This window comes from Peromyscus eremicus, chromosome 7 (assembly GCF_949786415.1).
Source record: "Peromyscus eremicus chromosome 7, PerEre_H2_v1, whole genome shotgun sequence".
Taxonomy (NCBI): Eukaryota; Metazoa; Chordata; class Mammalia; order Rodentia; family Cricetidae; genus Peromyscus; species Peromyscus eremicus.
Genome location: NC_081422.1, coordinates 50,154,840 through 50,180,985, shown reverse-complemented (window position 1 = coordinate 50,180,985; position 26,146 = coordinate 50,154,840). Strand labels below are relative to the sequence as shown.

Here is a 26,146-nt window from a genome sequence, read left to right as displayed (position 1 = left end):
GCAAAGACCATCAGTAATGCATCTGGAGTTTATTTATTGAGTTGTCAAAAGAAAGGAAAACACATCATGGGAAATTGTGTTACTTTTCAGTAGGAAGTACCTGAAAGGCCTTGTATAGACTTTGGCTACTCTAGGATTTGAGAAGATTCAAGCAGATAAGGCATTGCTTTGGGTTGAAGGCATTCCTCTGGGCTGAATGCTCTGAGAAAGTGAATAGTTTTTTTTTTTTTTTTTTATGACTGTTTTGTAGTTTTATTATATAAGAGTATTAATAGACTATCTCATATTTAATTTAATGAGGAAGGAAGATTTATTCTGTGGTAGTTTGAGCTACTGTTTGTATAATTGTTTATAACATTGTCAACCTCATGACCAAAGATGATATTCTTTTTTTTTTTTTTTCTTTTTTCTTAATAAAACTCTTTATACTTTAAAAGTAGTCTTTTAGTATACCCTATTTGCATTTCTTACTAACAAAAACATGACATTAATCCACTCAAACAACTTTTGAAATTAGACTAAGGAATATTAACTCTCCACCTTTTCTTTATAATTTAAGCAAAATCTCAAGCCTGGTTAGAAAACCCAAACTTTTCCATTTAAACAGTTCTATTTGTAACACAAAACCAGTTCTGTAAGTAATTTCATTTTTACATAAACAGTTCCACAAAACAATTCATGAATCACCAATTAATAAAGCATATATGCATACACAAAACTGCATCTTGATTCTAGGTAGAAATAATAAATTTCTTCATTTAAACAGTTCCATTTTTAACCCAATTCCAGAAAACAGTTCTAGGTCATTACTATAAGTAAACTCAAAATTGTTCCATTGTAATGAAATCTCTACTATTCATTTCATTTCTTAAGTCCCAAAATTCAAATGATAAATTCTGGTACGAGCCTTCCAAATATGAAGAAATCCATAACCAAAATCTTTTTGTAGTTTTATCTCATTTTAAGTTCAAAAAGTTCAAACAAATTTTAGTATCAGGCTTTCACTTCCAAATATGAAGAGATGGTTTTCAACCAAAACTTTTTGTCGTTAACAATTTTATTTCAAACAAGCGTCTCTGCAACTTTTGTTCTCACAGACAGACCTTTTTAGGTACAGTAGTATTCTAAACCGCACCATTTTTGATGTTAGCTCAGGTTTTTCTGTGTTGCGTTGATTTTCCATGAATCTCAGCTGCGGATGCCTTGTGCTAGTTCTGGCGTCCGCCATTCTTAGCTTCTTAGCGGCTTCTGGAGCTTTTGAAAAACCGCTCAGACTGCCTGCTTTGCAGTCTCCTAGAACACTAACTCTGTATCTCAGGTTCTTTCACCATATACATTAAAAATAGACTCACACTTAACATTTACACTTTACAAACTCACATATAACCTTTTGCCTTGCAAAGCATTTAGACTCACACTCAACATCTACATTTTACAAACTCACATATAACGTATTAACATCTACTTATTTATACTCCTTAAGGAAACTATAGAACTACTTTAGCAAATATATTTCTTATATACTTATCATATTTCTTATTTAAACTTACATTTACAATTAGTATCTTTACTTCTTACAAGCTTATTACTACACGTCTTAGACTACCTTAGATATTTCTTGCAAGCTTATTTTCTTAAAGGAACTCTATAGATCTATTTTACAAACTTATACAGGGCTACCATTAGCATATATTTAACTTAGCAAACACCTAAAGATTTCTTTTTTTTTTTTTTAAAATTTTTTTTTTTTTAATTTTTATTTTGCAATACAATTCAGTTCTACATATCAGCCACAGATTCCCTTGTTCTCCCCCCTCCCGCCCCCCTCACCTTCCCCCCAGCCCGCCCGAAAGTGAATAGTTTTGTGGCTGGTTTCTTTTTTCTTTTTTCTTTCTTCTTTTTTTTTTTTAATATGGAACGCTTCACGAATTTGCGTGTCATCCTTGCACAGGGGCCATGCTAATCTTCTCTGTATCGTTCCAATTTTAGTATGTGTGCTGCCGAAGTGAGCACTGTGGCTGTTTTCTCAATCAAGTTTTGTCTAAGTAAGTCGAAGGAATGAAATGGCTGTTTATTCATGATTTTCAGGATAGAACTGATGATTAAAGAGAAATTGCACAAAAGTAATTGGACTCCATTCTCTGTGACTTCTTCCTTTTCCAGGTCTAAATTCTGAATTGTGTCTCTTCAGCTCATTAATTCTCATTTGTAGCCTGCACTATTCTCCTGAGCATAGTCTGGGACTGACATATGTCTTAAGGAGGAATCAGGGAGGGTGGAAGCACACTTCCTGGGCTTCTTGTCCTTGTCCCTGAGGCCCTGGTCACAGATGCTGGCTGTGTGGCTGCTCCTTACTACCTTGACTTGCTTGCTTTGTGCATTTTTTGTAGCCTTTGGAGTTGGAATATGAATCTAGTACTAGCCAGTTCATTGTGGCTGGAATTAAGTCTCCAGTGTTGAATTTCTATGAGTTTATATTTGATGTAATAGTTGATACTTAGTTTAGATTTCTAATAAACATTTACTGAGTTGAATTTAATTGAAGTGAAAAATTATACATAGTTTTAAAGGTATTATTTTAATGTGCCTCTAAATTTCTTCTTTGTAAATTCTATGTAATTGTAATACAGTTGAAGTGGCATATGGAACTGGTTATCTATTTAGTTTGCCTCAAATAATTTATGATTTTACTCAGATTGTATGAGTACTTCTAGAGAAGGTGGTATGATTTTTTTTTTACTTAAGTCTCTTACAATATTTCTGTTTGAATTTGATTTTAGAACTGTAGTCACCTGTGCGCTATGGTAGCACATGTCTGCATCCCAGCAGATGGTAGGCAGAGGCAGGAGGAGCTAGAATTCAAGGCCAGCTGGGGCTGAGACTCTGTATCAAACAACAACAACAACAACAAACCCAAATAAACCAGTGACCTCTATCCTTTTTTCTAGATAGAATTTGTTTTAAGTGAGGATTACTGCCCCTAAATGATGGGTACTGCTTTCCATTAAAAAAAAAATTAGTAAATTCTCTTGTAAAGCTGAATATATTATTTATTTTAAAGTAAATTAAAATTAAACCTTAAAAAGTTTTCTAGGGTAGTAGATGCAGCTTGGTGAGGATACTTGCTGGCATCCATAGGTCCTCAGTTTTATCTCTAGAATGAAAAAAAAATTTGTAGTATGCTATTATATAAACTTAGATATAAATTTTATCTTAATTTCAATGAAAAGAAATGAAAAGGAAAGAAAAATAGACTGATAAAACTGTGTGTAGCTACTGATTTTTTTTTTTTAGTTGATCTTGTATCCTGCTATGTTGCTAAAGGTGTTTATAAGCTGTATCAGTTCCTTGGTGGAATCTTTGGGGTCACTCAAGTATACTATCATGTCATCTGCAAATAGGGAAAGCTTGACTTCTTGCTTTCCAATTTGTATCCCCTTAATCTTCTTATGTTGTCTTATTGCTCTGGCTAGAACTTCAAGTACTATATTGAATAAGTATGGGGAGAGCGGACAGCCTTGCCTCGTTCCTGATTTTAGTGGAATTGCTTTGAGTTTCTCTCCATTTAATTTGATGTTGGCTGTTGGCTTGCTGTAAATTGCCTTTATTATGTTTAGGTATGTTCCCTGTATTCCTGATCGCTCCAAGACCTTTATCATGAAGGGGTGTTGGATTTTGTCAAATGCCTTTTCTGCATCTAGTGAGATGATCATGTGGTTTAGGAAACCAGAGATGCATCACCCTTTACAATAGCCACAAATGACATAAAATACCTTGGGGTAACACTAACCAAGCAAGTGAAGGACCTATATGACAAGAACTTTAAGTCCCTGAAAAAAGAAATTGAAGAAGATCTCAGAAAATGGAAAGATCTCCCATGCTCATGGATAGGCAGGACTAACATAGTAAAAATGGCAATCTTACCAAAAGCAATCTACAGATTCAATGCAATCCCCATCAAAATACCAACACAATTCTTCACAGACCTGGAAAGAGTAATACTCAACTTCATATGGAAAAACAAAAAACCCAGGATAGCCAAAAGAATCCTGTACAATAACACAACCTCTGGAGGCATCATGATCCCTGACTTCAAGCTCTACTATAGAGCTACAGTAATAAAAACAGCTTGGTACTGGCATAAAAACCGACATGTGGACCAATGAAATCGAATTGAAGACCCTGACATTAATCCACACACCTATGAACATATAATTTTTGACAAAGAAGCCAAAAGTGCACAATGGAAAAAAGAAAGCATCTTCAACAAATGGTGCTGGCATAACTGGATATCAACATGTAGAAGGCTGCAAATAGATCGATATATCTATCACCGTGCACAAAACTTAAGTCCAAGTGGATCAAGGACCTCAACATAAATCCAGCTACTCTGAACCTGCTAGAAGAGAAAATAGGAAGTAGTCTTGAACACATTGGCATAGGAGATCACTTCCTAAATATAACACCAGTAGCACAGACACTGAGAGAAACAATCAATCAATGGGACCTCTTGAAACTGAGAAGCTTTTGTAGAGCAAAGGATACGGTCAACAAGGCAAAGCGACAGCCTACAGAATGGGAAAAGGTCTTCACCAACCCCACATCTGACAGAGGACTCATATCTAGAATATATAAGGAACTCAAGAAATTAGACATCAAAATGCCCAACAGTCCAATTAAGAAATGGGCTATAGAACTAAACAGAGAATTCTCAACAGAGGAATCTCAAATGGCTGAAAGACATTTAAGGAATTGCTCAACATCCCTAATCATCAGGGAAATGCAAATCAAAACAACTCTGAGATACCACCTTACGCCTGTCAGAATGGCTAAGATCAAAAACACTGAAGACACCTTATGCTGGAGAGGATGTGGAGCTAAGGGAACTCTCCTCCACTGCTGGTAGGAATGCGAGCTTGTACAACCACTTTGGAAATCAATATGGCGCTTTCTTAGAAAATTGGGAATCCATCTCTCCCAAGATCCAGCTATACCACTCTTGGGCATATACCCAAGGAATGCTCAATCATACCACAAGAGCACTTGTTCAGCTATGTTCATATCAGCATTGTTTGTAATAGCCAGAACCTGGAAACAACCTAGATACCCTTCAACTGAAGAATGGATAAATAAAATGTGGTACATATACACAATGGAATACTACTCAGCAGAGAAAAACAATGACATCATGAGGTTTGCAGGCAAATGGATGGATCTAGAAAAAATCATCCTGAGTGAGGTAACCCAGACTCATAAAGACAAACATGGTATGTACTCACTCATAGGAGGATACTAGATGTGGAACAAGGATGACTGGACTGCTACTCACATCACCAGGGAGGCTACCTGGAAAACAGGACCCCAAGAAAGACACGGGGATCACCTATTGACGGAGAAATGGAAGAGATCTACATGAACAGCCTGGACATGAGTGGGGGTAATGAAGGGCGAGGGTCGAGGGAAAGAGAGCTTGGGGAAGCGGGAGATCCCAGCTGGATCAACAACAGAGAGGGAGAACAAGGAATAGGAGACCATGGTAAATGAAGACCACATGAGACTAGGAAGAAGCAAAGTGCTAGAGAGGCCCACAGAAATCCACAAAGATACCCCCACAACAGACTGCTTGCTGGCAATGGTCGAGAGACAGCCCGAACTGACCTACTCTGGTGATGGGATGGCCAAACACCCTAATTGTCGTGCTAGAAACCCCATCCAACGACTGAGGGATCTGGATGCAGAGATCCATGGCTAGGTCCCAGGTGGAGCTCTGGGAGTCCAGTTATCGAGAAAGGGGAGGGTTTATATGAGCGAGAATTGTTGAGACCAAGGTTGGATAAAGCACAGGGACAAAGCCAAACAAATGGAAACACATGAACTATGAACCAATGGCTGAGGGGTCCCCAACTGGATCAGGCCCTCTGAATGGGTGAGACAGTTGATTGGCTTGATCTGTTTGGGAGGCATCCAGGCAGTGGGACCGGGTCCTGTGCCCATTTATGAGTTGGCTGTTTGAAACCTGGGGCCTATGCAGGGTCGAGTGGCTAGGCCTGGGAGGAGGGGACTGGACCTGCCTGGACTGAGTCTACCAGGTTGATCTCAGTCCTCGGGGGAGGCTTTGCCCTGGAAGAGGTGGGAATGGGGGGTGGGCTGGGGGGAAGGTGAGGGGGGAAGGAGAGGGGAGAACAAGGGAATCTGTGGCTGATATGTAGAACTGAATTGTATTGCAAAATAAAAAAATAAAAATAAAAAAAACTGTGTAGCAATGTGTACATTTTGTAGTTGTAGTGGTCTTTTATTTAGTCATTGTGGATTGAGGTTTATTTAACGTGTTCATTTTGTGTACTCTCGTCAGTTGCAAATAATGAAAATTTTCAACTTCTTACTTAATCCATGTAACTATTCTTAGTGAAAGCTCCTTCTTCCTGAAAAACAATGTTAGAAATACAGCATTTGTGCTATATTATAGAGAGGCTATTTTATATTATTCACATGGAAGTTTCATTTTTAATCAGTGAAGGTATCTATAGTAAATACACTTGTTCTACTTAAACTTATTACTTGTCGCCTATGATGTCTTTACATTATATACACCATGTCTATTACCCTTCTTTGGCATATAAGATTTTATTTATATCACTTCTGACCTAATAAAACTGTACCTTTGACCCAGTGTACTTGACATCTCGGATAACTTACTCTTGACCTTTGACATGTTTTATTTTAAGACTGTTAAACATAATAGGTTACTGCTGAGTAAGAAAGCTTTATTGTTTTGTGTTTTTATCTAATTTTACTGGAGAATTTTTCTTGCATTTTAAAAGACTTCTCACAAAAGAACTAATGTGTATTTGATATTTTGGTGATTTTATAATTCAAATAGTTATGTTTTAACATAAAAATGAGTGCTACTTATGAATATATTCTAAAGTTAAAAATTTTACATGTATTGTTAGAGAAACGGCATTAGTTTTTATGCTTGGTTTTTTCACTGTCCTGTCTCAAAATTTAATGAAGCACATAATTTTTGGTGTAAGATGAATTTATTTTTGTAAGGAGAATGAAGTTTAAAAGCTGTGGGTGGTTGTCTTTTTCCATTGTTAATCTGTGTATTCTTTCTTTGTGAAATCCTTTGCATTTCAAAAATGTGACTTAGACAAGTTGTTTTTTATGCTGCCTTCTCAAATATGAAGGAAATTAAAGTTAATTTCATTTGTCTCCTGAAAAGTATGAGCAGGATCTTCATGAAGGATCTTAAATTCACTAACATTCCTTGTATATTTGCAATCAAACGCGATTTTTCAAATGCTAAATTCATACTTTATCCCCAGAAATTATGCTAATTAAGTGATGGATGTGTAAAACGGAAATTTCATATCAGCAAAAGCATAAAAAGTCACTTCATCTTATGTGAAGTGAAATACAACCTGAGCTCATTGTTGAGCTCAGGTTGTGTCTGGCATTGATGTGGAAGAAGTGTGGCATCTTGATCCATCTGGGAAACAGGAAGCTCCATAACGACTCACTCGTTCCCTTTCCTTTGTAGGAGCAGAAGCCTTTACTCTCTTACAAAAGTGTTAAGAGAACATTGTGTAAATGTCAACAGAAAAACAAAGCAAATGAACAAACTCTTAAGTCAGTGGTTCTCAACCTTCCTAATGCTGTGACCCTTTAACACAGTTCTTCCTCTTGTGGTGACCTCCACCATAAAATAATTTTTGTTGCTTCTTTATAACTGTATTTTGTTACTGTTATGGTGTAATGTATATATCTGTGTTTTCTGATGGTCTTAGGTGACCCCTGTGAAAGGGTCATTTGACCCCAAAAAGGATTGCAGACCACAGGTTGAGAACTGCTGCTCTAAATCATTAAGTTCTTCCACTTTTTTTTCATTTTGTGCTTCAATAGGATTAATGAATAAGTCAATTTGAGAACTTATTTTAATTAATTATTATGTGATTTGTGTGTGTGTGTGTGTGTGTGTGTGTGTGTGTGTGTGTGTGTGTGTGTGTAAATAATAGACAACTTATGGGAGTTTCCTTTTAGCACTTGGTTTCTGGGGATTGTACTCATGTTTTAGGCTTAGTGGCCAAGCATCTTTACCTACTGAGCCATCTCTCCAGCCTCTAGTTTTATTATCAATACTAACAATTAGAGTCACTTATAGTGTTGATTATTTTTTAATAATTAAAAGTTTAGTTTTGGGGGGCTGAAGAGATGGATCAGCAGTTAAGAGCACATGTTGCTCTTACAGAGGATCTGAGTTCAGTTTTCAGCATCCCCATGGTGGCTCTCAGCCAGCTGTAACTCCAGTCACAGAGTACCTAGTATGTCTTCTGACCTCAGCATGCATCAGGTACACAGGTGGTCCACATACATGCATGTAGAACAGTCATACTCATAAAATCAAATATATCTAATAATTTTAAAAGCAATTTACTTTTGGAGATATTTCTAAAGATTCAGGATTAGAAACCTAAAGAGCCCTAAGTTTACAGAGACTTCAGTTTTATATGTCTTTTCTTTTAAACAGTTTATTTCAAAGTCAAAGTTTGTGTGTATGTGTTCTGTGTATTTGTGTACTTGTGTATTTTTATGTGTTGAATATTTTCCATACATCTATGTATGTGTGTACCACATGCATGCACCACATATGTGCCTGGTGCCCACAGAGATCAGAAGAGGGTCTGATTCCCTGGAAGATTTTTTCAAACTTCTTCTTAGTTTAGTGAACAAAACTACAAAAACATTTTCTTTCTCTTTGACTTTTTTGTACTGGTTCCAGGGAATTATTTTATACCTTTAAAATTAATTTCTTGGGTTGGGGATTTAGCTCAGTGGTAGAGCGCTTGCCTAGCAAGCGCAAGGCCCTGGGTTCGATCCTCAGCTCATAAACAAAACAAACAGAACAAAAACAAAAACAAAATAAAATAAAATTAATTTCTTACAGCTACTAGTATTCTTGTATTGTTTAATTCTCTACTTGATTTGTAGATGTAGCCCACCCTTAGTCCTAATACTTTTTATATTTGTTCATTTGATTTTTAGGTGACTCTCTCAAATAGCTTGCTCCCATGTTTTGTTCTTATAAAGTATTCAGTACTTTATGGTATTGTAGTGTATTTCACAATTCCTTGTTTCATTACAGTGTGCATCTTTGTATACAAAATTAACAAAAAATTCTTTCAGTTAAACAAATAAATAAATAAAAGCATGTGTTTGGAATTTTTTTCTTTTTTAAGAGCTCAGTGTATGACTGTCATGTGTTTTATTGTGCTTTAATTATAGTTCGATAACTTGGTAGGTATATGGTCATACTCTTGAACCCATCATTATGGTCAAGACAGTAAGCACACCCATCATTTCAGCTGGCTCCTCATCTGTGCATCTGCTGGTTTCTGTCTCTGTTTTCCCAGTTTTTAGAAAGGGGTTTTGAAGTTTCTGGTTCTAGTTGTAGATTTATCAATTTCTTTGACAGTTTAATCAACTTTTGTTTCATGTATTATAAACTTGTGTGGTTAGATATTTATATAAATACCAAAAACTAGTATGTCTTCTTGATTGACTCCTTTATTAGTGTAAATTACCCCTGTATCCTTGGTCATATATTTTGCTGTGAAAAATCTCCCTTGCCTCGTATTAATATAACCATTCCCTAATTTTCTTTTTACCTTTGTATCTTATATTTGCATGTACCTTATTTAAGGAGAATATTTGTTCTATTGCTGCTGATGGGAAGCTGCTGGCTTCCCCACAGCCTTGTCATCATGACTGGATAAGACTGGAGATGGAGCAGTACTATCTCTGATCATTACCTCCCCTTTGATTTTGAATCTCCAGGGTGATACTTTTTTTGATATGTAGTATCATTGTTACTCTGTTATTGAAATGATGTCTGAGGGTGATGCTAACAATAATCCAATTTGCTAGATCTGAGCATTCTGAGAAAACCCTCTTTGCTTCTTTGTGAGACTTGGATCATTACAATCAAACAATTTCTCACTGCAGAACAGAGCTTAGACCCCAGCAGTCTCCACATGGTGATCTAGTGATGAGGTTGTTGAACTCTGAGCCTCTCTCTGAGTCATCTGTTAAGCCTCAGATTAGATCAGAAAGAATGTCAGGATCTGCACAGGAAGCCCTTGCCTCATTCATCATCTTCACCTACTAGAAAACTGATGGAGAATTTGTAATTGTCACTGAGTGGCAGGGGGACAGATGGTGGGCTATAATACTTATCAGGGGATGGCTTTTTCTCTTTTACTTGGTGTCTGTTTCACTGTATTTCATTAGCTTCATTTTTCTCATCTGTCACTTTAAACAATATAATACATAGATTGTAATTGATAAAACCTCTACTGTAGTCTACATCTGAAGTAAGGGACCTTAACAGAGTTGAGCCTTTTGTATAATTAAAATGCCCCCTCTAGTTTAAACTTGTCAGTGTCATATATATTTAATTTCATTTTTCAAAGGATGCTGTCACTAAGGGCACCCTTTGACAGAGGATACTGCATTTCACACTTTCTCAAATTTACTGTTTGACAAATTTATAAACCATAAATATAATGAAACTCTTAAACCTTGTTATTTCTTGATGTATTTTTAAGAATTTGCTTGTACACTGCGTTAGGCCCTCACCAGAGAACAATGGCAAGTGGTGTCATATGAAGCCACCTGATATATATTACAATTTCTTTAATCTCTCAACACCCCCAGTTTAGTGTGAATTATTAACTTCTCTGTGTGGTGCCTTCATTTTGGATACTGTTAGGTTGGTACCTAGGAATAGTTTATTTGTACAGACAACAAAAAGCCATCAGTAATTGTGATTCAACTTTAAAGAGTTTCTCCAAACTGTTTGTTGCAGACCAGCTCAGTTTATAAGGAATGAGGTCAATCAAAAGAAGAGTTTGTTATTGATATTTTTAAATTCTAGCTAAAATTCTGATATCCAGAAAATTGTTCCTCTTTAACAGAAGCAGCTAGCCCAAGTTCTTGACACATAGTAGGTGTTGAGTTAAATGTTAGTGATTTGAACTAAAGCTTACATATGTATTATTTTCAGTGTCCTATATCTGTGAACACAGTTTGAAATATTGACCTGTCTAAAAATGCCATGTTTCAAATGGATGTTATTTTCTCTGCCCTCTCTTCCTGTTTTCCTCCTGACTTTCTTCCTCCTCTTCCTCTTCTTCCCTTTCTGCACACCATCATCTCTTCCTCCTTCCCTTATCGTTTTTACCTCTGACTTTTCCAGTTGCTTTTGCTTTGTCATCCTGAGAACACAATAAATGCAGGTTCCAATTCCTTTGCCTTCCATTCCTTACTTTGGATAAGAAGACAATGAGGGAGTGTTGCAAAAGTACCCTAAAAATCTGATTTTTTTTGCGGGGGGGGGGGGGGGCAAACTTAAGAGTGGAATATCTAATTTTAGTAATGTAAGAAAAAAAATTTTATTCTTGAATAAAGAAATATTGAATTTTAGATTCTGAACTTGTTTTGGAAGTTACAGGATAAAGTTGAGAGAAAAATATTTTTAAGGTAAAACATATTAATTTCCTGCCTGTGCAGATTAGGATCCAGCACCATCCTCATATTGAACTTGAACCTTGGATCTGGAGAACTTAATTGAAACATAACATTAGATTTATTTCATTTTTAGAAGAAGACTTTAGGTTTTCAAAAATAAAAATACATTATTATAATGATTTTGTTTTCTTTCTTTCTTTTTTTTTGAGACAAATCTCACTATGTAGTTCTGGCTGTCCTGGAACTCATTATGTAGGCCTGGCTAGCCTTTAACTCACAGGGACAACCCACCCCCAACCCCCCAACCCCCGCCACCTCTTCTACCTCCCGAGTGCTGGTGTAGTAAAGGTGTAGGCCTCTATGCCAGGCTAAGAAAAGGTGATTTTTTTTTCAAAGAAGACATTTAAATAATTTTAAAGGATCTGTAACAATTAGCATTCTTAAAAATTCAGTTTGGTATTTTAAGATATTATGGATGTGAAATGGATCATTTACTTTGATGTGCCATATTTTAGGAAATGTGTTTACTTGAAAAGCCATACTATTGACAGTTCAAAGTTCTGTATTTTATCATTTATATTTTCATACTTACTTTGTTTTAGAACATTATTTCCCACAGATCATGACTTTTGTCTATATAGCTCAGTTTTTGTGTGTCTCTCTCTCTCTCTCTTTTTTTTTTTGTAAAATAAGGAACATGGAGCCATTAGGAGGAGTCTGACAAAATATCAGAATCATAAACTGTAGGATCAGTTATTTCATTTAATACAGTAAATTATGCTAGAGAGGCTATAGTCTTATATGCAGGAAAAGGTAATTAAAAGATTAATAAGGTACAATCTTTGACAAGATGTCTGTATAGGTATTAGTGTCTTTCTATACACCATTTGTACTTCATGTTATAGCAATATTTAGTTAAGACTTGAGTTGTGACTTAAAAACTAGACTTAATGTATGTGTATAGAATTAGCTATCGTTAGTTAGCTTTTGCACTTTTCAGATTGATATTTAAAACATTAGGGAATTCCAGATTTATCATTTGATCTCTTCAGTTTACTTTTTAAAAAAGATTTATTTATTTATTATTATGTATACATTGTTCTGCCTACATGTATACGTGCATGGCTGAAGAGGGTACTAGATCTCATTATAGATGGTGTGTGCCACCATGTTGTTTCTGGGAATTGAACTCAGGACCTCTGGAAGAGTAGCCAGTGCTCTAAACCTCTGAGTCATCTCTCCAGCCAGCCTCTTCAGTTTACTACCCAAGTAAGTGCATGCAGGAGACATCCCTGTACTGAGTTGCGGATTTGATGGAGAGCTCTATACTTGACTTCTTTCTACTCATCATAGACAGGAGTAGAAAAGAGTGACTCGTATTAGTGCTTACTTAGAGTCAACAATCCGAAATGCTGTTGTGGATAAGTTCTGAGGACTGGACTTCCATAAGGCTAAGATTTGCATTTAAAAAATTCTGTTAAGAAAGAAGGAGATCTAGAGCTGCTTTAGGATGAGAGCTGGTTTTCATTGCTTCAGATTGTGACTGTATCTTACTTGTACCCATGCTACAGTAATTAGAATTCTGAGTAGCTAGAAGGTGAGTGTTTCTTACTTGGTAATACTTATTCTTCCCTGGAGGAAATCATCCTGCAGTAACTGTAACCCTGTGTAAATTGACTTTCTTTGAAGAGCCTGCTTTTCTTCGCATTTCTTTAATTTAATTAATTTTAATCATTATGAATATACTAATATGTATTAATAGAAAATGATCAAAGTAGAAAAAAGTAATGCCTACTGTTAACATTTTGATCTGCTTATATTCATCATTTATATACTAATATATAAATCTTAACTAAACATATTTTCTATGTGTTACACAGATTTGAACCCTGAAACTTTTATTTAAGATTGTATAATGGAAATTTTAGAAATGTTAGTTTTTAAAAAATTAATCCTATGATGTGTTGCATTGCCCTAACATATATGCCATGATTGTATTAATTGTCTACTTCTGTGTTCTTACGTATTTACTGAGGTGGAATCATTTGTACCTTCATTTTCTTATGTTAATTCTATCAAAGTAAAATTATTTAAAGAAACTTTTTAAAACTGGGCATTTATTAAACATTAAATAGACAGGACTGTAGAGCTTGTTTAGCAAGGTGAACGTTAGCAATGTCAGTCTGTGGAACAGAGACAGGACTTCCAGTACCTAAACAGCATCGTTGTTGTTTGCTCTCATTTATACTAGTCAGAGCTGTAGATGACTTGATGTAAGAGGAAGGAAGAGTGCTGTGTTTTTCAAATTTTCTTTTAATTTTTTTTGAAAACAGGGTCTTACTATGTAGCCCTGGCTGGCCTGGAACTTGCTGTGTAGAAATCCACCTGTGTCTGTGTCCTTAGTTTTAGTCTTAAAGGTGTGTACCACCACACCCAGCCTGATTTACCTAATTTTAGCCATTACTGAACAATGGGTGTAGGGAAGTGGTGTTGAAGTATGATTTTTAAAAAGGATCTTCATCATCAGTTCTGTTCTAGGATTCAGTACAGAGCTTACATCATAATGAGAATAGCCAGTAAGCAGGGAGAAAAACGTACTTAAACCCCCAATCTCATGGGATGGACCACTGCCGAGGAGGAGGAAGTGCAGAGTGCTGCCTTCTGGCACTCAGGTGCTCCAACACTGCTTGTGGGCCAGGGAGCAGTGAAGCCATCACATTGGACCACTCTGTGGACAGGAAGAAACGTTTATTTGGGAAATCAAACTGCCAGGCTGCCTTTGGGGGTGTGTGTGCAGAGGAGAGCCTTGTCATTTTTAAGGGGACAGGTGGTGGCAGGAGGAGAGGTGCAGAACAGCCTGGTGTTTAGCATGGGGCTTTGCTCTGTTGTAGGCTGTTTATGTTAATCAGGAACTGGGTGCCCTTGCAGGAGGTAGTTGACCACTAGGGGAGAAGGAAAGTAGTGCCTTTCCTGGTAAGCAGAAACCTGCCTTGTGAGATTCCTGAGCAATGCTGAGTTTAGGTTTCTGTTTACCCAATGACCTGCTGTTGATCTGGTCAGAGTCCTTCTGTTTAGGACATTGTCACCAGCACTGCCATATTGGGGGCCCACTTTGGCCCTAGCACTACGCAGGTGTACTGGATTCTGAACCTAGACTAGGGAGAGCAAAGCTGCAGCCTGCCAGCTAGTGGGTGGGTGCTCAGAGAAGCCTCCTCTCAGTGCTTGGCCTTGGGATTAAGTGAAAGCCATTTGAACCTTACCAAACCAGCCACTGTATGCAGTTTTTTCACACAGTTATTCAGTGTGCAGGTTCTGTGGTGCTCTGTAGTTAGCAGTTACCTTTTGCCATGATACACGAGAGTCAGTCAAGAAAGGTGATTGGATCAGTGTACACTTCTCACTTCTCTTAGTAAAGCACCTTGTTATTTTTATGACTGGTTATTGTGAATTTACAACAAACACAATAGTAGACAGAAAAGTTTGATAAGCCTCTGTGTCCTCATTGCTGGCCTTCCCATGACAAATTCAAGATGATGTCTGACTCAGTTACATTTCGTTTATGTCCACTGAATCTGTTTTTGAAGTCTGTTGCAGAGATTTTTAAATACTGGCTCCTTTTAGAGGTATAATTCTGAGTATAGAAACCTAGGGCCTTGCTCAGGGCTAAGTGCATATACTAACAGAGCCACACCCCAAACCCAATCAGTGGTAATTACTTTTTTTAATGGCTTTCCACGTTAAAATTTTAATTACATTTATTTATTGTGATCGAGTGTGTGTGTGTGTGTGTGTGTGTGTGTGTGTGTGTGTGTATGTGTGTATGTGTGTGTGTGTGTTAGGGCATGTACGTAAGGAGACCAGAGGGCAACTTGGAGGAGTTTGTTCTCTCCTATCATATGGGTCCTGGGTAGCTAAGTCCAGGTCATCATGCTCAGAGGCAGGTTCCTTCTACTGGCTGAGTCTCCTCACTATGCCTTGAGACATTTTCTTTAGTAAATTCCTTAGAAAGTGCATATGAGAATAAGTTTTTGAGGTTTTTAAATACTGATAGTAGCTCATTTGTGCTCTTTTTACTTGGAAGTTAGTTTTACCTTCCATCAGTTGTGTTTTTGAGATTAATGAACACGTTCATTGTTTTGTGGTGTAAAATGTTGTTGTCTAAAAGGCTGATGGTCATCTTCTCTGGGAAGATACTTGATCTCTTTGTTTGTTTGTTTGTCTCCTCCTCTAAATGGCAGTTTTCTTTTTCTTTGGAGCCAGAAAGTTTAAGAGGTTACATCTTGGTATCCACTAAGGTTTTTCTTTTCTTTTCTTTTTTTTAATTTTTGGAGATAAGGTCTTACTTTGTAGTGAAAACTGGCCTGGAAGTCACTATTTCACACAGGCAACCTCAGACTCCTGGCATTACTCTAGCTTCAGCCTCCCAGTGCTGTGATTATAGGTGTGACCCCCTAGTTGGTCTTTACTATTTTTGTTGGTTTGTTTAGGATTGCATTGTTTTTAGTCTCTGTCCTAGAAACTTTGGCACTTCTACTGTTTTGTTTTTATTTTTGCATTAGGTAAGTTTTATAAAGCTGTTTAGAAGGAGTTGTGATTGAGCGTAGCTGTTGCTATGTGTTGGAAAATACACTGGCTTGCTTCTCCAGATTCCTGGTTGTTTCCCTGTTCTTCTCTCACCTAGGCTGCTAATTGTTGTTGTCAGAGTGATGCACGAAGGCCTGCCCCTTGTGGGAAGCCATGGTGGCTGAGATTTGAGACCATGTAGGGCCTGTCCTCCAAACTGACCTTCACAATGCCGGTACCGTTCACTCACCTGCAGGTGAGATAGTCACCCTCTCCCTCCCAGATACTGACCTCAGGTGATCTGTTGCGCTCCTCACTGGGCGGCTTCATTCCTTTGGAGAGACCAGGATTCCTGTGGATGTGGTGATGTTTGTCCTCACCTGCTTTATCTGAGACTTATGGGCATTCCTTGTTACTTTGTTTGTTGTAAATTTTTTTGATGGGTTTTGTTTTCTTAGTGAATTTTTCTATTTTTATAAGGTGAGTCAGATAATCTAAAATTCTACTCCTATTGTCCGCATTTTCTCAGAATCCTACTTGATAAGGATTTCTAATAACTAAGACTTCCTCAGAAATATACTGTGATTTTCATGAACTGATCTTTGGAGGTTGAAGTCTTTTATACACTTTCAAGTTCCTGAGCCCTGTCACTCCTCACTTGTTATACAGTTCCTTCCCACTTTGATTTAAAACAACTGTTTTATGTAAATGTATTGTCTGTTTTAGAAATATGATTCTTTGGGGGGCGGTTATTACTCTATCCCAGTATACTCACAGTATAGCCCAGGGTGACCTCATTCATGTCAGCCCTCTTATCAGCCTTCTAAGTACTGCTATTACAGGTGTGCATCACCACACCTGCCTAATAAGGTAAGGTTCTTGGTAGTTCTGTGTAGTTAGACTTTCTCTGTCCCGCCAGTCAACTCCCAAATCATGACACAGAGACATTGTTCATTATGAAAGCTTGGCCAATAGCTTAGGCTTATTTCTAACTAGCTCTTGTAATTTAAATTAACCCATGTTTATTAATCTATGTGTTGTCCTGAGGCTGGTTTACCTCGTCTACATACTCTCTATCTGCTTTCCTACTCCCTCCATGTCTCCTCGTGTCTCATGGTGTCTCCACCCTTCTTCTTCCCAGCATCCTCTTTGCCCTGAAAATCCTGCTTACCTATTGGCCATTCAGCTTTTTATTAGACCAGTCATAGTGTCTATCTTTACACAGTATAATCAAATATATTGCAACAGTTCTAGTTAGGGTCTAATTCTTTTTGTAGAGTGTCTTTCATTAGGTATAGGACCCTTAAGGATCTCTGATAGATATGTGAATGGCATTTATGTGCACCGGAAAATAGTATAATTGGGCCTTTTACAAAATTGAAGATGTCATTTGGGGCATTCCTCTTCTGTAGTGTCGGAATAGAAATGACATATAAAGTGTAGCCTGTACGAGCAGTATAGGGAGAAGGGATGTGGAACATTGAAAATAGCTTGTCTTGTGCAGCTCTTTCCTACTGCCACAGCCTCTGCAAGTTCATGTGAACATCAGTCCCGTGTGTCTGGAAAACACTGTCTCCTTGGAGTCAGCCGTTCTCTCTGGCTCTTACAGTCTTCCCACCAACCCTTCCACATAGATCTCCAAGCCCTGAGGGGGAGGGCTTTGATGAAGACATCCCATTTAGACTGACAGCTCCAGAGCCTCTCACCCTCTGTCATGTCCAGTTGTGGCTCTGTGTCTTAATTCCCATCTGCTGCAAGAAGAAGCTTCTTTCTCTGAGGTGGGTCGAGAGAGGCACTGATCTATGGTATACCAGTATGTCACTGCTATGTTATTCTAGCAGAAAAACAAGTTCAAGCCAGACTGTGTCCCAGTGTTAATCCTGGGATTCACCAGAGAAAAATCAGTTCCACAAATTTGAGCCAAATTTGAAGCAATCATTAATTAAATACTGACCAGGATGTGCTTTGGTCAGGATCACTCCCTGAAATTCCCAGGTGAGTGGCCCCAAGCCTCATGTTGTAGGGCTTTTTAAGGACAAACCTGTATGGCCACCATATTTTTCCCATGTGTGGCTGTTATTTTCCAAGAATACAATTCCCAGCTTTCCAGGAAGTTACCTGGTCCTTGGGCAAGTGGGCCTTACAGGTCAACTTTAAGTCTTAGAAGCACTGAAGGGGGAAGTGGACAGGGAGACCCACCCCTAACCAAGCTGTTTGCAGTTGATACCTGTTGGCAAGGGGACAGCTGGTTTTCTCCAGTGGAGTGTCATTGGGTATATCAACCACACTCCAGGGCAGGCCCTGTGCCCAGTAGGTGGCTAACACAACATGACTTCAATTTGTGTGTGTGTGTGTGTGTGTGTGTGTGTGTGTGTGTGTGTGAGTGAGAGAGAGAGAGAGAGAGAGAGAGAGAGAGAGAGAGAGAGAGAGAGAGAGAGAGAGATTTAGTTTTGTCTTGGCATTTTTTATTAGTCTTTTGCTTGTTTGTTTTGATTGTTGTTTTTGTGGAGTTTTTTGTTGTTTTTTTCTTTGTTTTGTTTTTTGAAAGAGAGAGAGAGAACAAAAATTGGGTGGATAGGGAGGTGGGAAGGATCTGGGAGGGGTTAGGGGAGAGGAAAATATCATCAAAATATTGTATGAAAAAATTATTTTAAAAATGCATGGAGCCGGGCAGTGGTGGTGCATGCCTTTAATCCCAGCACTTAGGAGGCAGAGCCAGGTGGGTCTCTATGAGTTCAAAGCCAGCCTGGTCTACAGAGCGAGATCCAGGACAGTCACCAAAACTACACTAAGAAACCCTGCCTTGAAAAACAAAAAACAAACAAACAAACAAAAAACAAAAAAATGCATGGAAAACCAAAATAAGCAAATCATCACTATCATCATCATCACTATCATCATCATCATCATCATCATCAAACCAAAACTGGTGGAAGGTTGCAAGCTTTTCCCCTAAAGTCGAGATTGTTAGATCGGGATTGATGGAGGTGATGTGGAAATGAAGGAAAGCAAAGCAGAATTATTCCTTTAATCAGAACAACTGAAGGGCCAATCTCTGAGGAAGGGAGACTGAGCAAGTGGGTTTTATCGGGCAGAAAGGAGGTCTTTAGGATGGAAGGTTGCATCTGCAGGTCAGTTCCCTCCAGCCTCAAAGTGGTGGATCAAGTGGAGGTTGGTTTATTGGTCTTCTCTGAAGCCTCCTATATCCTCACTGTGCACAAAGGTTATCTGTCAAGTCAACTTTCCTGTTTGTAGTTTCTCAGCCCACCTGAGGCTTTTCCATCAGTAACCCTTCAAGATAAAGATGCCCGTTTTCTGCTCAACTCCATTAAAAATTTAACCAGGAAAATTAAACAAGAAAAAGTCTGAATCAGGAACTAGGTGTGGTGGCACATGTAAGTACAGCACCAGGAACACCATGAATGAATTTAAGGCCACCCTAGGCTCCATATTTAGTTCCATAGATGGATTGATTTTTTTAATTGCACTTATATATCTACATGTATACTTACCACTCAAATCATTGCTTTTCATTAGTGCCAAAATATAAAGGCATTCTGTGTGACAGGTACAGCTGTCAGGAATGACAGGTAAAAAAGTGAAAAAGTGCCTTTTTTTGGGAGGTCTGTGAGTCTTCCTTTTTCCTCCTTCTTCTTCCTCCTCCTCCCCTTTTTTGATGCTATGAAAAGAAGAATATGAGCATATTTCCACAGGTGAAATTCATTCCCAAAGCTCTAACAGAGACAACCAAGAGTATAAGCTCTACAGTCAACATCTGGTTTTAAATTTGGTCCTTCTTACTCAGTCAAGGTTTTGACTGTTCTTCTATTACTTGAAATAGAGAAAATAAAATCGTATCCCTTCTAATTGTGTCATAATTTTAGTCTAAGGACTAAATGAGTGATTTTAGTGTGAAGCACTTTGTTAAATGTATATTGTGTAATAACCTGTTGTAGAATATTATTTTGAGGTGTGCTACTTTTGTTTATGTTGCATTTGTTTAACTCTGTGACACTGTGTTACTGTGCCTGTGTAAAATACCTGATGGTCTAATAAAGAACTGGCCAATAGCAAGGCAAGAGAAAGGATAGGCAGGGCTGGCAGGCAGAGAGAATACATAGAAGGAGAAATCTGGGAGGGAAGAAGAAGTAGCCAGAGAAGGAGGAGGACTCCAGGGGCTAGCCACCCAACTATACAGCAAACCACAGACTAAGAGTAAAATTTACAGAAGTAAGAGAATGGGAAAAGCCCAGAGGCAAAAGGTAGATGGGCTAAGTTCAGTTAAGGAAAACTGGCAAGAAATAAGCCAGGTTAAGGCTAGGCATTCATAACTAAAAATAAGCCTCCGTGTGTGATTTATTTGGGAGCTGGATGGCGGGCCCCCCAAAAGATAAAAATTAAACAACAACAATAACTTTTATAATAAGTGTTATTGTTTTCATTTGCTCATTTAACACATTAATAAGTGTGTGCCATATTCCAGGCATAATTCTAAACAGAAATTTTGTTTTATTGGGAACTACACATCAATATGTGCTGTTATGCAAGAAAATAAACAGATTAAGGAGATAACAAACAATAGAGGTTATTGCTAAAGGTTCTTTAATTTAGTTGAGAACATGAACATTCCTGGTGAAAGAATACCATTGCCTAAGGAGCAGCATGCAGAGTTCTGAGACAGTAATGTTTCTGATGAGTTTGAGGAAGAGGAACCACACTGGAAACAAGACAGTGTGATGGCTGTGGTGAGAGTGATGTCAGGACTTTGTGAGCTATGGCATGGAAGTTACGTTTCACCCTTGTGTGATAAAAAACAAGTGTGTGTGTGATGTGCATGCACATAGGTGTGAGCGCAGTTACCTGTGTGCATGTGGAGGTCAGAGTCAACTTCGGTTACCTTTTCTATTGATCTACACCTTGGGTTTTTGTTTTTGTTTGGTTGTTTGACAATCTCTCAATAAAACTAGAGCTCATTGTTTTCACCTGGACTGTCTAGCCAGGGGATGCTGGGACCTACCCATCCCTGTCCCCAGTGCTGGAGCTCTAGCCACGTGCTGCCATACCGAAACTTTGCTTTTACATCGGTGCTGGGCTGCTGACTCAGGTCCTCGTGTTTGCACAGCAAGCTTTGCCCCCTAAGCTTTCTCTCTAGTCCTTAAGGTTTTAAATTTTCTTTAGTTTACTTACATGTGTGTTTGTGTACTGTCCAGGGAGATATATAGAGATATAATATATATATATTATATGTATATGTAAAATCAAATGTCATAACTTTATATATTTGATATATAATTTATATTATATTGGTATACTTATATTTGCATATACTTATATATTTATTGATAATTTATAATATATTAACTATATATCAATATATATTTAACACATATTTGATATATAAAATACATTTATATTAAATATATATTTAAACATATGAAATTTGATTTTCTAAAAAGAGTACAAAGTGAATTATTTCCTCCTTCTCAAACTGGGGAAAAGATATACTTAAAGATCACATGTACATCATTTCCCCCCTTCCCATCCTCCCTCCTATGTTCTATCTCTTTAGGTTTTCCCATGTTCTCACAGTGTCTCCCTCAAATTGATGGCTCCTTTTTCTTTGATTATTGTTACTCATATATAGATATAGATGTATATATTATATAAATATAATCTCAGGTTTTTTTGTTGTTTATGTGTTTATGATTTCAGGACTGACCACTTTGTACTGGATAACCCAGTTAGGGGTGGTCACTCCTAGGAGAGGCTAATTCTCCCTCTCTCCTCAATCTTTCATTCTTTTTTTTTTATAATTTAACTTTATGTGCATTGGTGTGAAGGCATCAGATCCCCTGGAACTGGAGTTACAGACAGTTGTGAGCTGCCATGTGGGTGCTGGGAATTGAACCCAGGTCTTCTGGAAGAGCAGCCAGTACTCTTAACCACTGAGCCATCTCTCCAGCCCAATCTTTGGTTCTTTTATTTAAGGGTAGGACTCTGTCAGGTTTTCCCCTGCCACATTATCATGCCTCTTGATACTGTTCTTGTTTAGACACCCCTATTGTTGAAATATTGGATGAAGCTGCTCTGTCATTTCTAGGAGACACAATCCCCCGGGAAATTTCCTGGTCCTGTGACTTTTATAGTCTTTCTGCCCCCTCTTCCCTGATGTTCCTGGAGCCTTAGGCAGAAGAGTTGTATTGTAGATGTATCCATTGGGCCTGCATTGTATCCAATTGTGGCTTTCTATACTGGTCTCCATTTGCTGTAAAGAGAAGCTTTTTTGGTGAGGAGTGAGAGTTACATTTAACTGTGAATGTAAGGATTTGTTTTAGAATTTTGTTAGGAATTATGCTAGTCTAGTCAAGTAGCAGTAGTAGGCTCTCTTCTGAGAGCCATGGGTAGTTGCCTAGGTTTCTAGTACCAGACATGATTTTTCTCTTGTTGAGTCTTGTTTCCAATTTGATAGTATTTGGTTATCACCAAGATATGAATACCACTACTGTACCTTTTTGGCTGTCTCGCCATGCCGTTCAGTGTTATGGTTCATAGGTGTCATAGCTGGATAGAAAGAACTGTTGATGTCATCCCACCTTTGACATCTTCTAGTACTCTCTGCTACTGTGGAAGCTCAGTTGCACAAGTGTGCAGGTGTCTATGCAGGTGTTCCTGTATGTGGAGCCAGAGGATACCCTCTGCACAGCAAGGAAGCTGTGCTTCCTCACTTCCTATCCACCTGACCTTTTGACGGAGGCTACCAACTGACTTGGAATTTGCTGAGTAGATTAGGCTGACTGACCAGAGAACTGCAGGGATCCTTTTGTCTTGATTTCCCTAGTAGGAGTGGAGGTTGAGGCTGGGGGAACATAAGCATGCCCAACACTCCATGTTTTTTGTTTGTTTGTTTTTGTTTTATTAAGCTTGTATCTCAAGGACTGAATTCAGATCTCAGGCTTATTTGATGAGCACGTTGCTGATTGAAGTATCAACCTAGATTTGGGAAAGTTTTGATAAGAGTAATTAAGATTTATTAATATTTTATGTTTTTAAAAATAACTGGCCTTTTTGATATATATATATATATGTATATATATTGAGAGAGAGAGAGAGAGAGAGAGAGAGAGAGAGAGAGAGAGAGAGAGAGAGAGAAGACCTTGAAGGGCTGGACAGATAGCTCAGTGAGGAAGATCTCCTGAAGCTTAAGCTTGAGGTCCTGGGTTCAGATCTTGACACTCACATAAAAAGCTGAGCATGGCCACACATGTCTGTAACCCTAGAGCAAGGTATAGGTTGTGGGGACATGGTGCAGAATCAGGATCCCTAGAGCTTGCTTGCTAGCCAGCCTCTGATCTCTATGCATACACACCTGCACACAAAAGTGCATATACACATATAACATGCACACAGGAAAAGTTGGACAAGTCCAATTAGAAACTGAATTGGAGGGCATTTCAGCCTACATGTTTTATGGATGTGTTATTTTGGGTTAGGGGATGATGTAATGTCAAGAAGCCTTGTGATGAAAGAGTTTTGGGGGAGAGGAAGTAGCCTACAGGGCCAAGGCTGGAAGAGACAACAGAGAGTTTACCTTGATGTTCGTTCCCTAACAAGGACAGTTTGCAGATTGATTATGGTTGGTAAAGCTTTTGCTGGACTCATGAGTTCAAGAAAAAGCAGAGTTAAAGAAATAAAGACAGAGAGGCTATACTTCCAACACATTCTGCTGCCATACGATAGTAGCCTAGGGGGGAAAGAAAAAGGATCTTTTAGATGATTAAAATGGAAAGTATTTAAGTGACTTAAGTAGAAAGAAAAATTAAAGTGTGAAGAATCAGAGCAATAGAGATATAAATGGGGGAGAAGGAATAATATTTAGTGTACATTTAGTGTAAATAATAGTATTTAGTATACTTAACCCTAACTGGAGCATGAGTATGCCTATAGAATAGTGGGAAAAAGACAAAGTATATAGGCACAAAGAGTGGCCGGTAAATTGGTCATGGGAGCATATGCGACTTCTCTTCTAAATAATGCTACTTTCCTTAAACATGGTCTGCAACTGAAAGATAAGTGGGGGTGGGGGAGATAACAAGTATTTGAGATTTGAAGAGTGGGTCTAAAAACCATTTCTAGGAAGATGAGCATGTGGATAAGCTAAATAATGTATGTGTGCTCAACTGCCTGGAATTTTTACTTGAGGTACAGTGTCCTAAAAAGTGAAAGTAGTTGGCACAGTTTCTCCTATAGATACATCCATCTTCTGCAGCTACAGACACAGAACAGGTGGAGAGCTAGATGTGGAGTTGGAGCTTTGCTGTGTAGGTAGGAGTGAAGAAAGAGGCAGAGGAGTTGAGTACACAGAATGGAGTGGTTACAGTGAGAAGGCATATCTAAGATGATGAGAAAGGAAACAAATCAATCTATGTGTTCCAGCCAAACCCAAACTGTGTCCAGTGCTATGTTCCACTTCCCCTCTGGCATGTGTTCACTGAGATGACCTACCTTTCCTCTTCCTCCCCTTTCCCTACTCGTTTCCAGATGCAGACACACAAATCCAGCATCTGCTCAGACTCTATTCACCATGGAAGGCACAGCAAACACTGCTGCCTGCTTGCCGTCTTCCCTCTTTACCCTTGGTGAACGCTGTCCTGTCTTCCCCTTAGGCTCCTACAGCACATTAAATGACTAACTGAACACTTATATGGTGCTCTAAGTGTGTGTGTGTGTGTGTGTGTGTGTGTGTGTGTGTGTGTGTGTGTGCGCGTGTGTGTGTGTGTGTGTATGTACTTGTAAGAGTGTGTATTTTATCTTTCCCTTTGCACTTGTATGTCCATGTATTCTTAGCATATAGTACAACTGATATTCACCAGACATTTGATGAGTCATTGAAAATCTCAAGAAAAACAGATTCTTCAGTGTTTTTCAAAGCAATTGGAAAAGCCATTATTGTCTAGGGATTTCTTTTAGTTTCTTTTATGTAATCTACCCCATTTACTATTCTGTAGTGATCTTGTATTATTTTAAAATATCATCATGTCATAAATTTTGTTGATTATTTTGTAGGAACATCTGTCTTTGAAGAAGTATGTTGTTGACATCGTTATTGAAAGTGCAGCTCCACCAGAGCCTGTGAAAGATGGAGAAGAACGGCAGAAGAATAAGAAAAAAGCTAAAAAGATAAAGGCACGGATGAATTCCAGGTAACATAAATGTCCTTAAATACAAAACAAAAGCTTTTAGGGATGGCTCATTTAACTTAATGGAAGAAAAACATTTAAACTTGTTTGCTTCAAAAAGCTTTGGAAATAACACCGATGAACCTAATTTATAGCCACTTTCTTTGATTGAGAAAGAAAACTGAGTATTGATCCAAAGCCCCCGCTTTCACCTGCTAAAGGGCTCTTCTTATAATTAGATGCCAAGGCCATGCCAAACTGTGTCTCTTCCAGCATACAATAGTACATTTGAATATTTGTAAACCAAGTCTATTTTTCTTTCCAACTATTGATTTTTAAATGAAGTATCAAAGAAAATCAATAGCAATCAACAAATAGAAGTCAGCTGGCTGTGGTGTCAAAGCCTGTGACGGGGTTTAATTAATTTGGTTGCCTGTCACAGGAGGAAAAAGTTAAAGAAATATCTTAAAATGGAAAGTGAGTTATCAGACCTGTAGTTTATCATCAGCCTCCAAAGTGACATTTGAGACCAGACAGCTGTGTAGTACATTACCTCACAAGCTTTAAGTGTCACATGGTGACTGATAGGTCTTGTTGGAGGACACAAATACAGTTCTTTCTTAGTTGATACCTGTAGATTTTGAGAGAAAACATTCCAGATCTTACCTTTTATCATGAGTGTCTCAAAAGATGGAGACACTTAGCCCGTCAAATTATTTAAAAAAATGTGGAACAAGAGTAATGCTGAGCAATGAAGTTGTCTGTAGTTCCCATGATCAGATAGTGACCTGTCAAGGAATCTGTTTCATCTCACAGAATCAGAGATAACTTCGGAGTGCTTTGTTTCTTTGAAAATGGATAGTTAGAAAACAAGTAAT

At 38.1% G+C, this 26,146-nt stretch overlaps 1 protein-coding gene and 1 non-coding gene across 5 annotated transcripts in view; one reads left to right on the top strand and one right to left on the bottom strand.

The window, feature by feature from the left end:
- Scaper (S-phase cyclin A associated protein in the ER) overlaps positions 1-26,146 on the top strand; it is a 366,393-nt gene that overhangs the window by 120,178 nt on the left and 220,069 nt on the right. For all 4 annotated transcript variants that reach the window (XM_059267924.1, XM_059267922.1, XM_059267921.1 and 1 more), the window contains exon 21: positions 25,156-25,292. In XM_059267924.1, coding sequence (XP_059123907.1) covers positions 25,156-25,292 — 137 coding nt within the window. The remainder of the gene's footprint in view (positions 1-25,155; positions 25,293-26,146) is intronic.
- Positions 1,907-2,013, bottom strand: LOC131915804 (U6 spliceosomal RNA). The gene has a single exon (XR_009380445.1). It is a non-coding gene; the product is annotated as a U6 spliceosomal RNA (small nuclear RNA).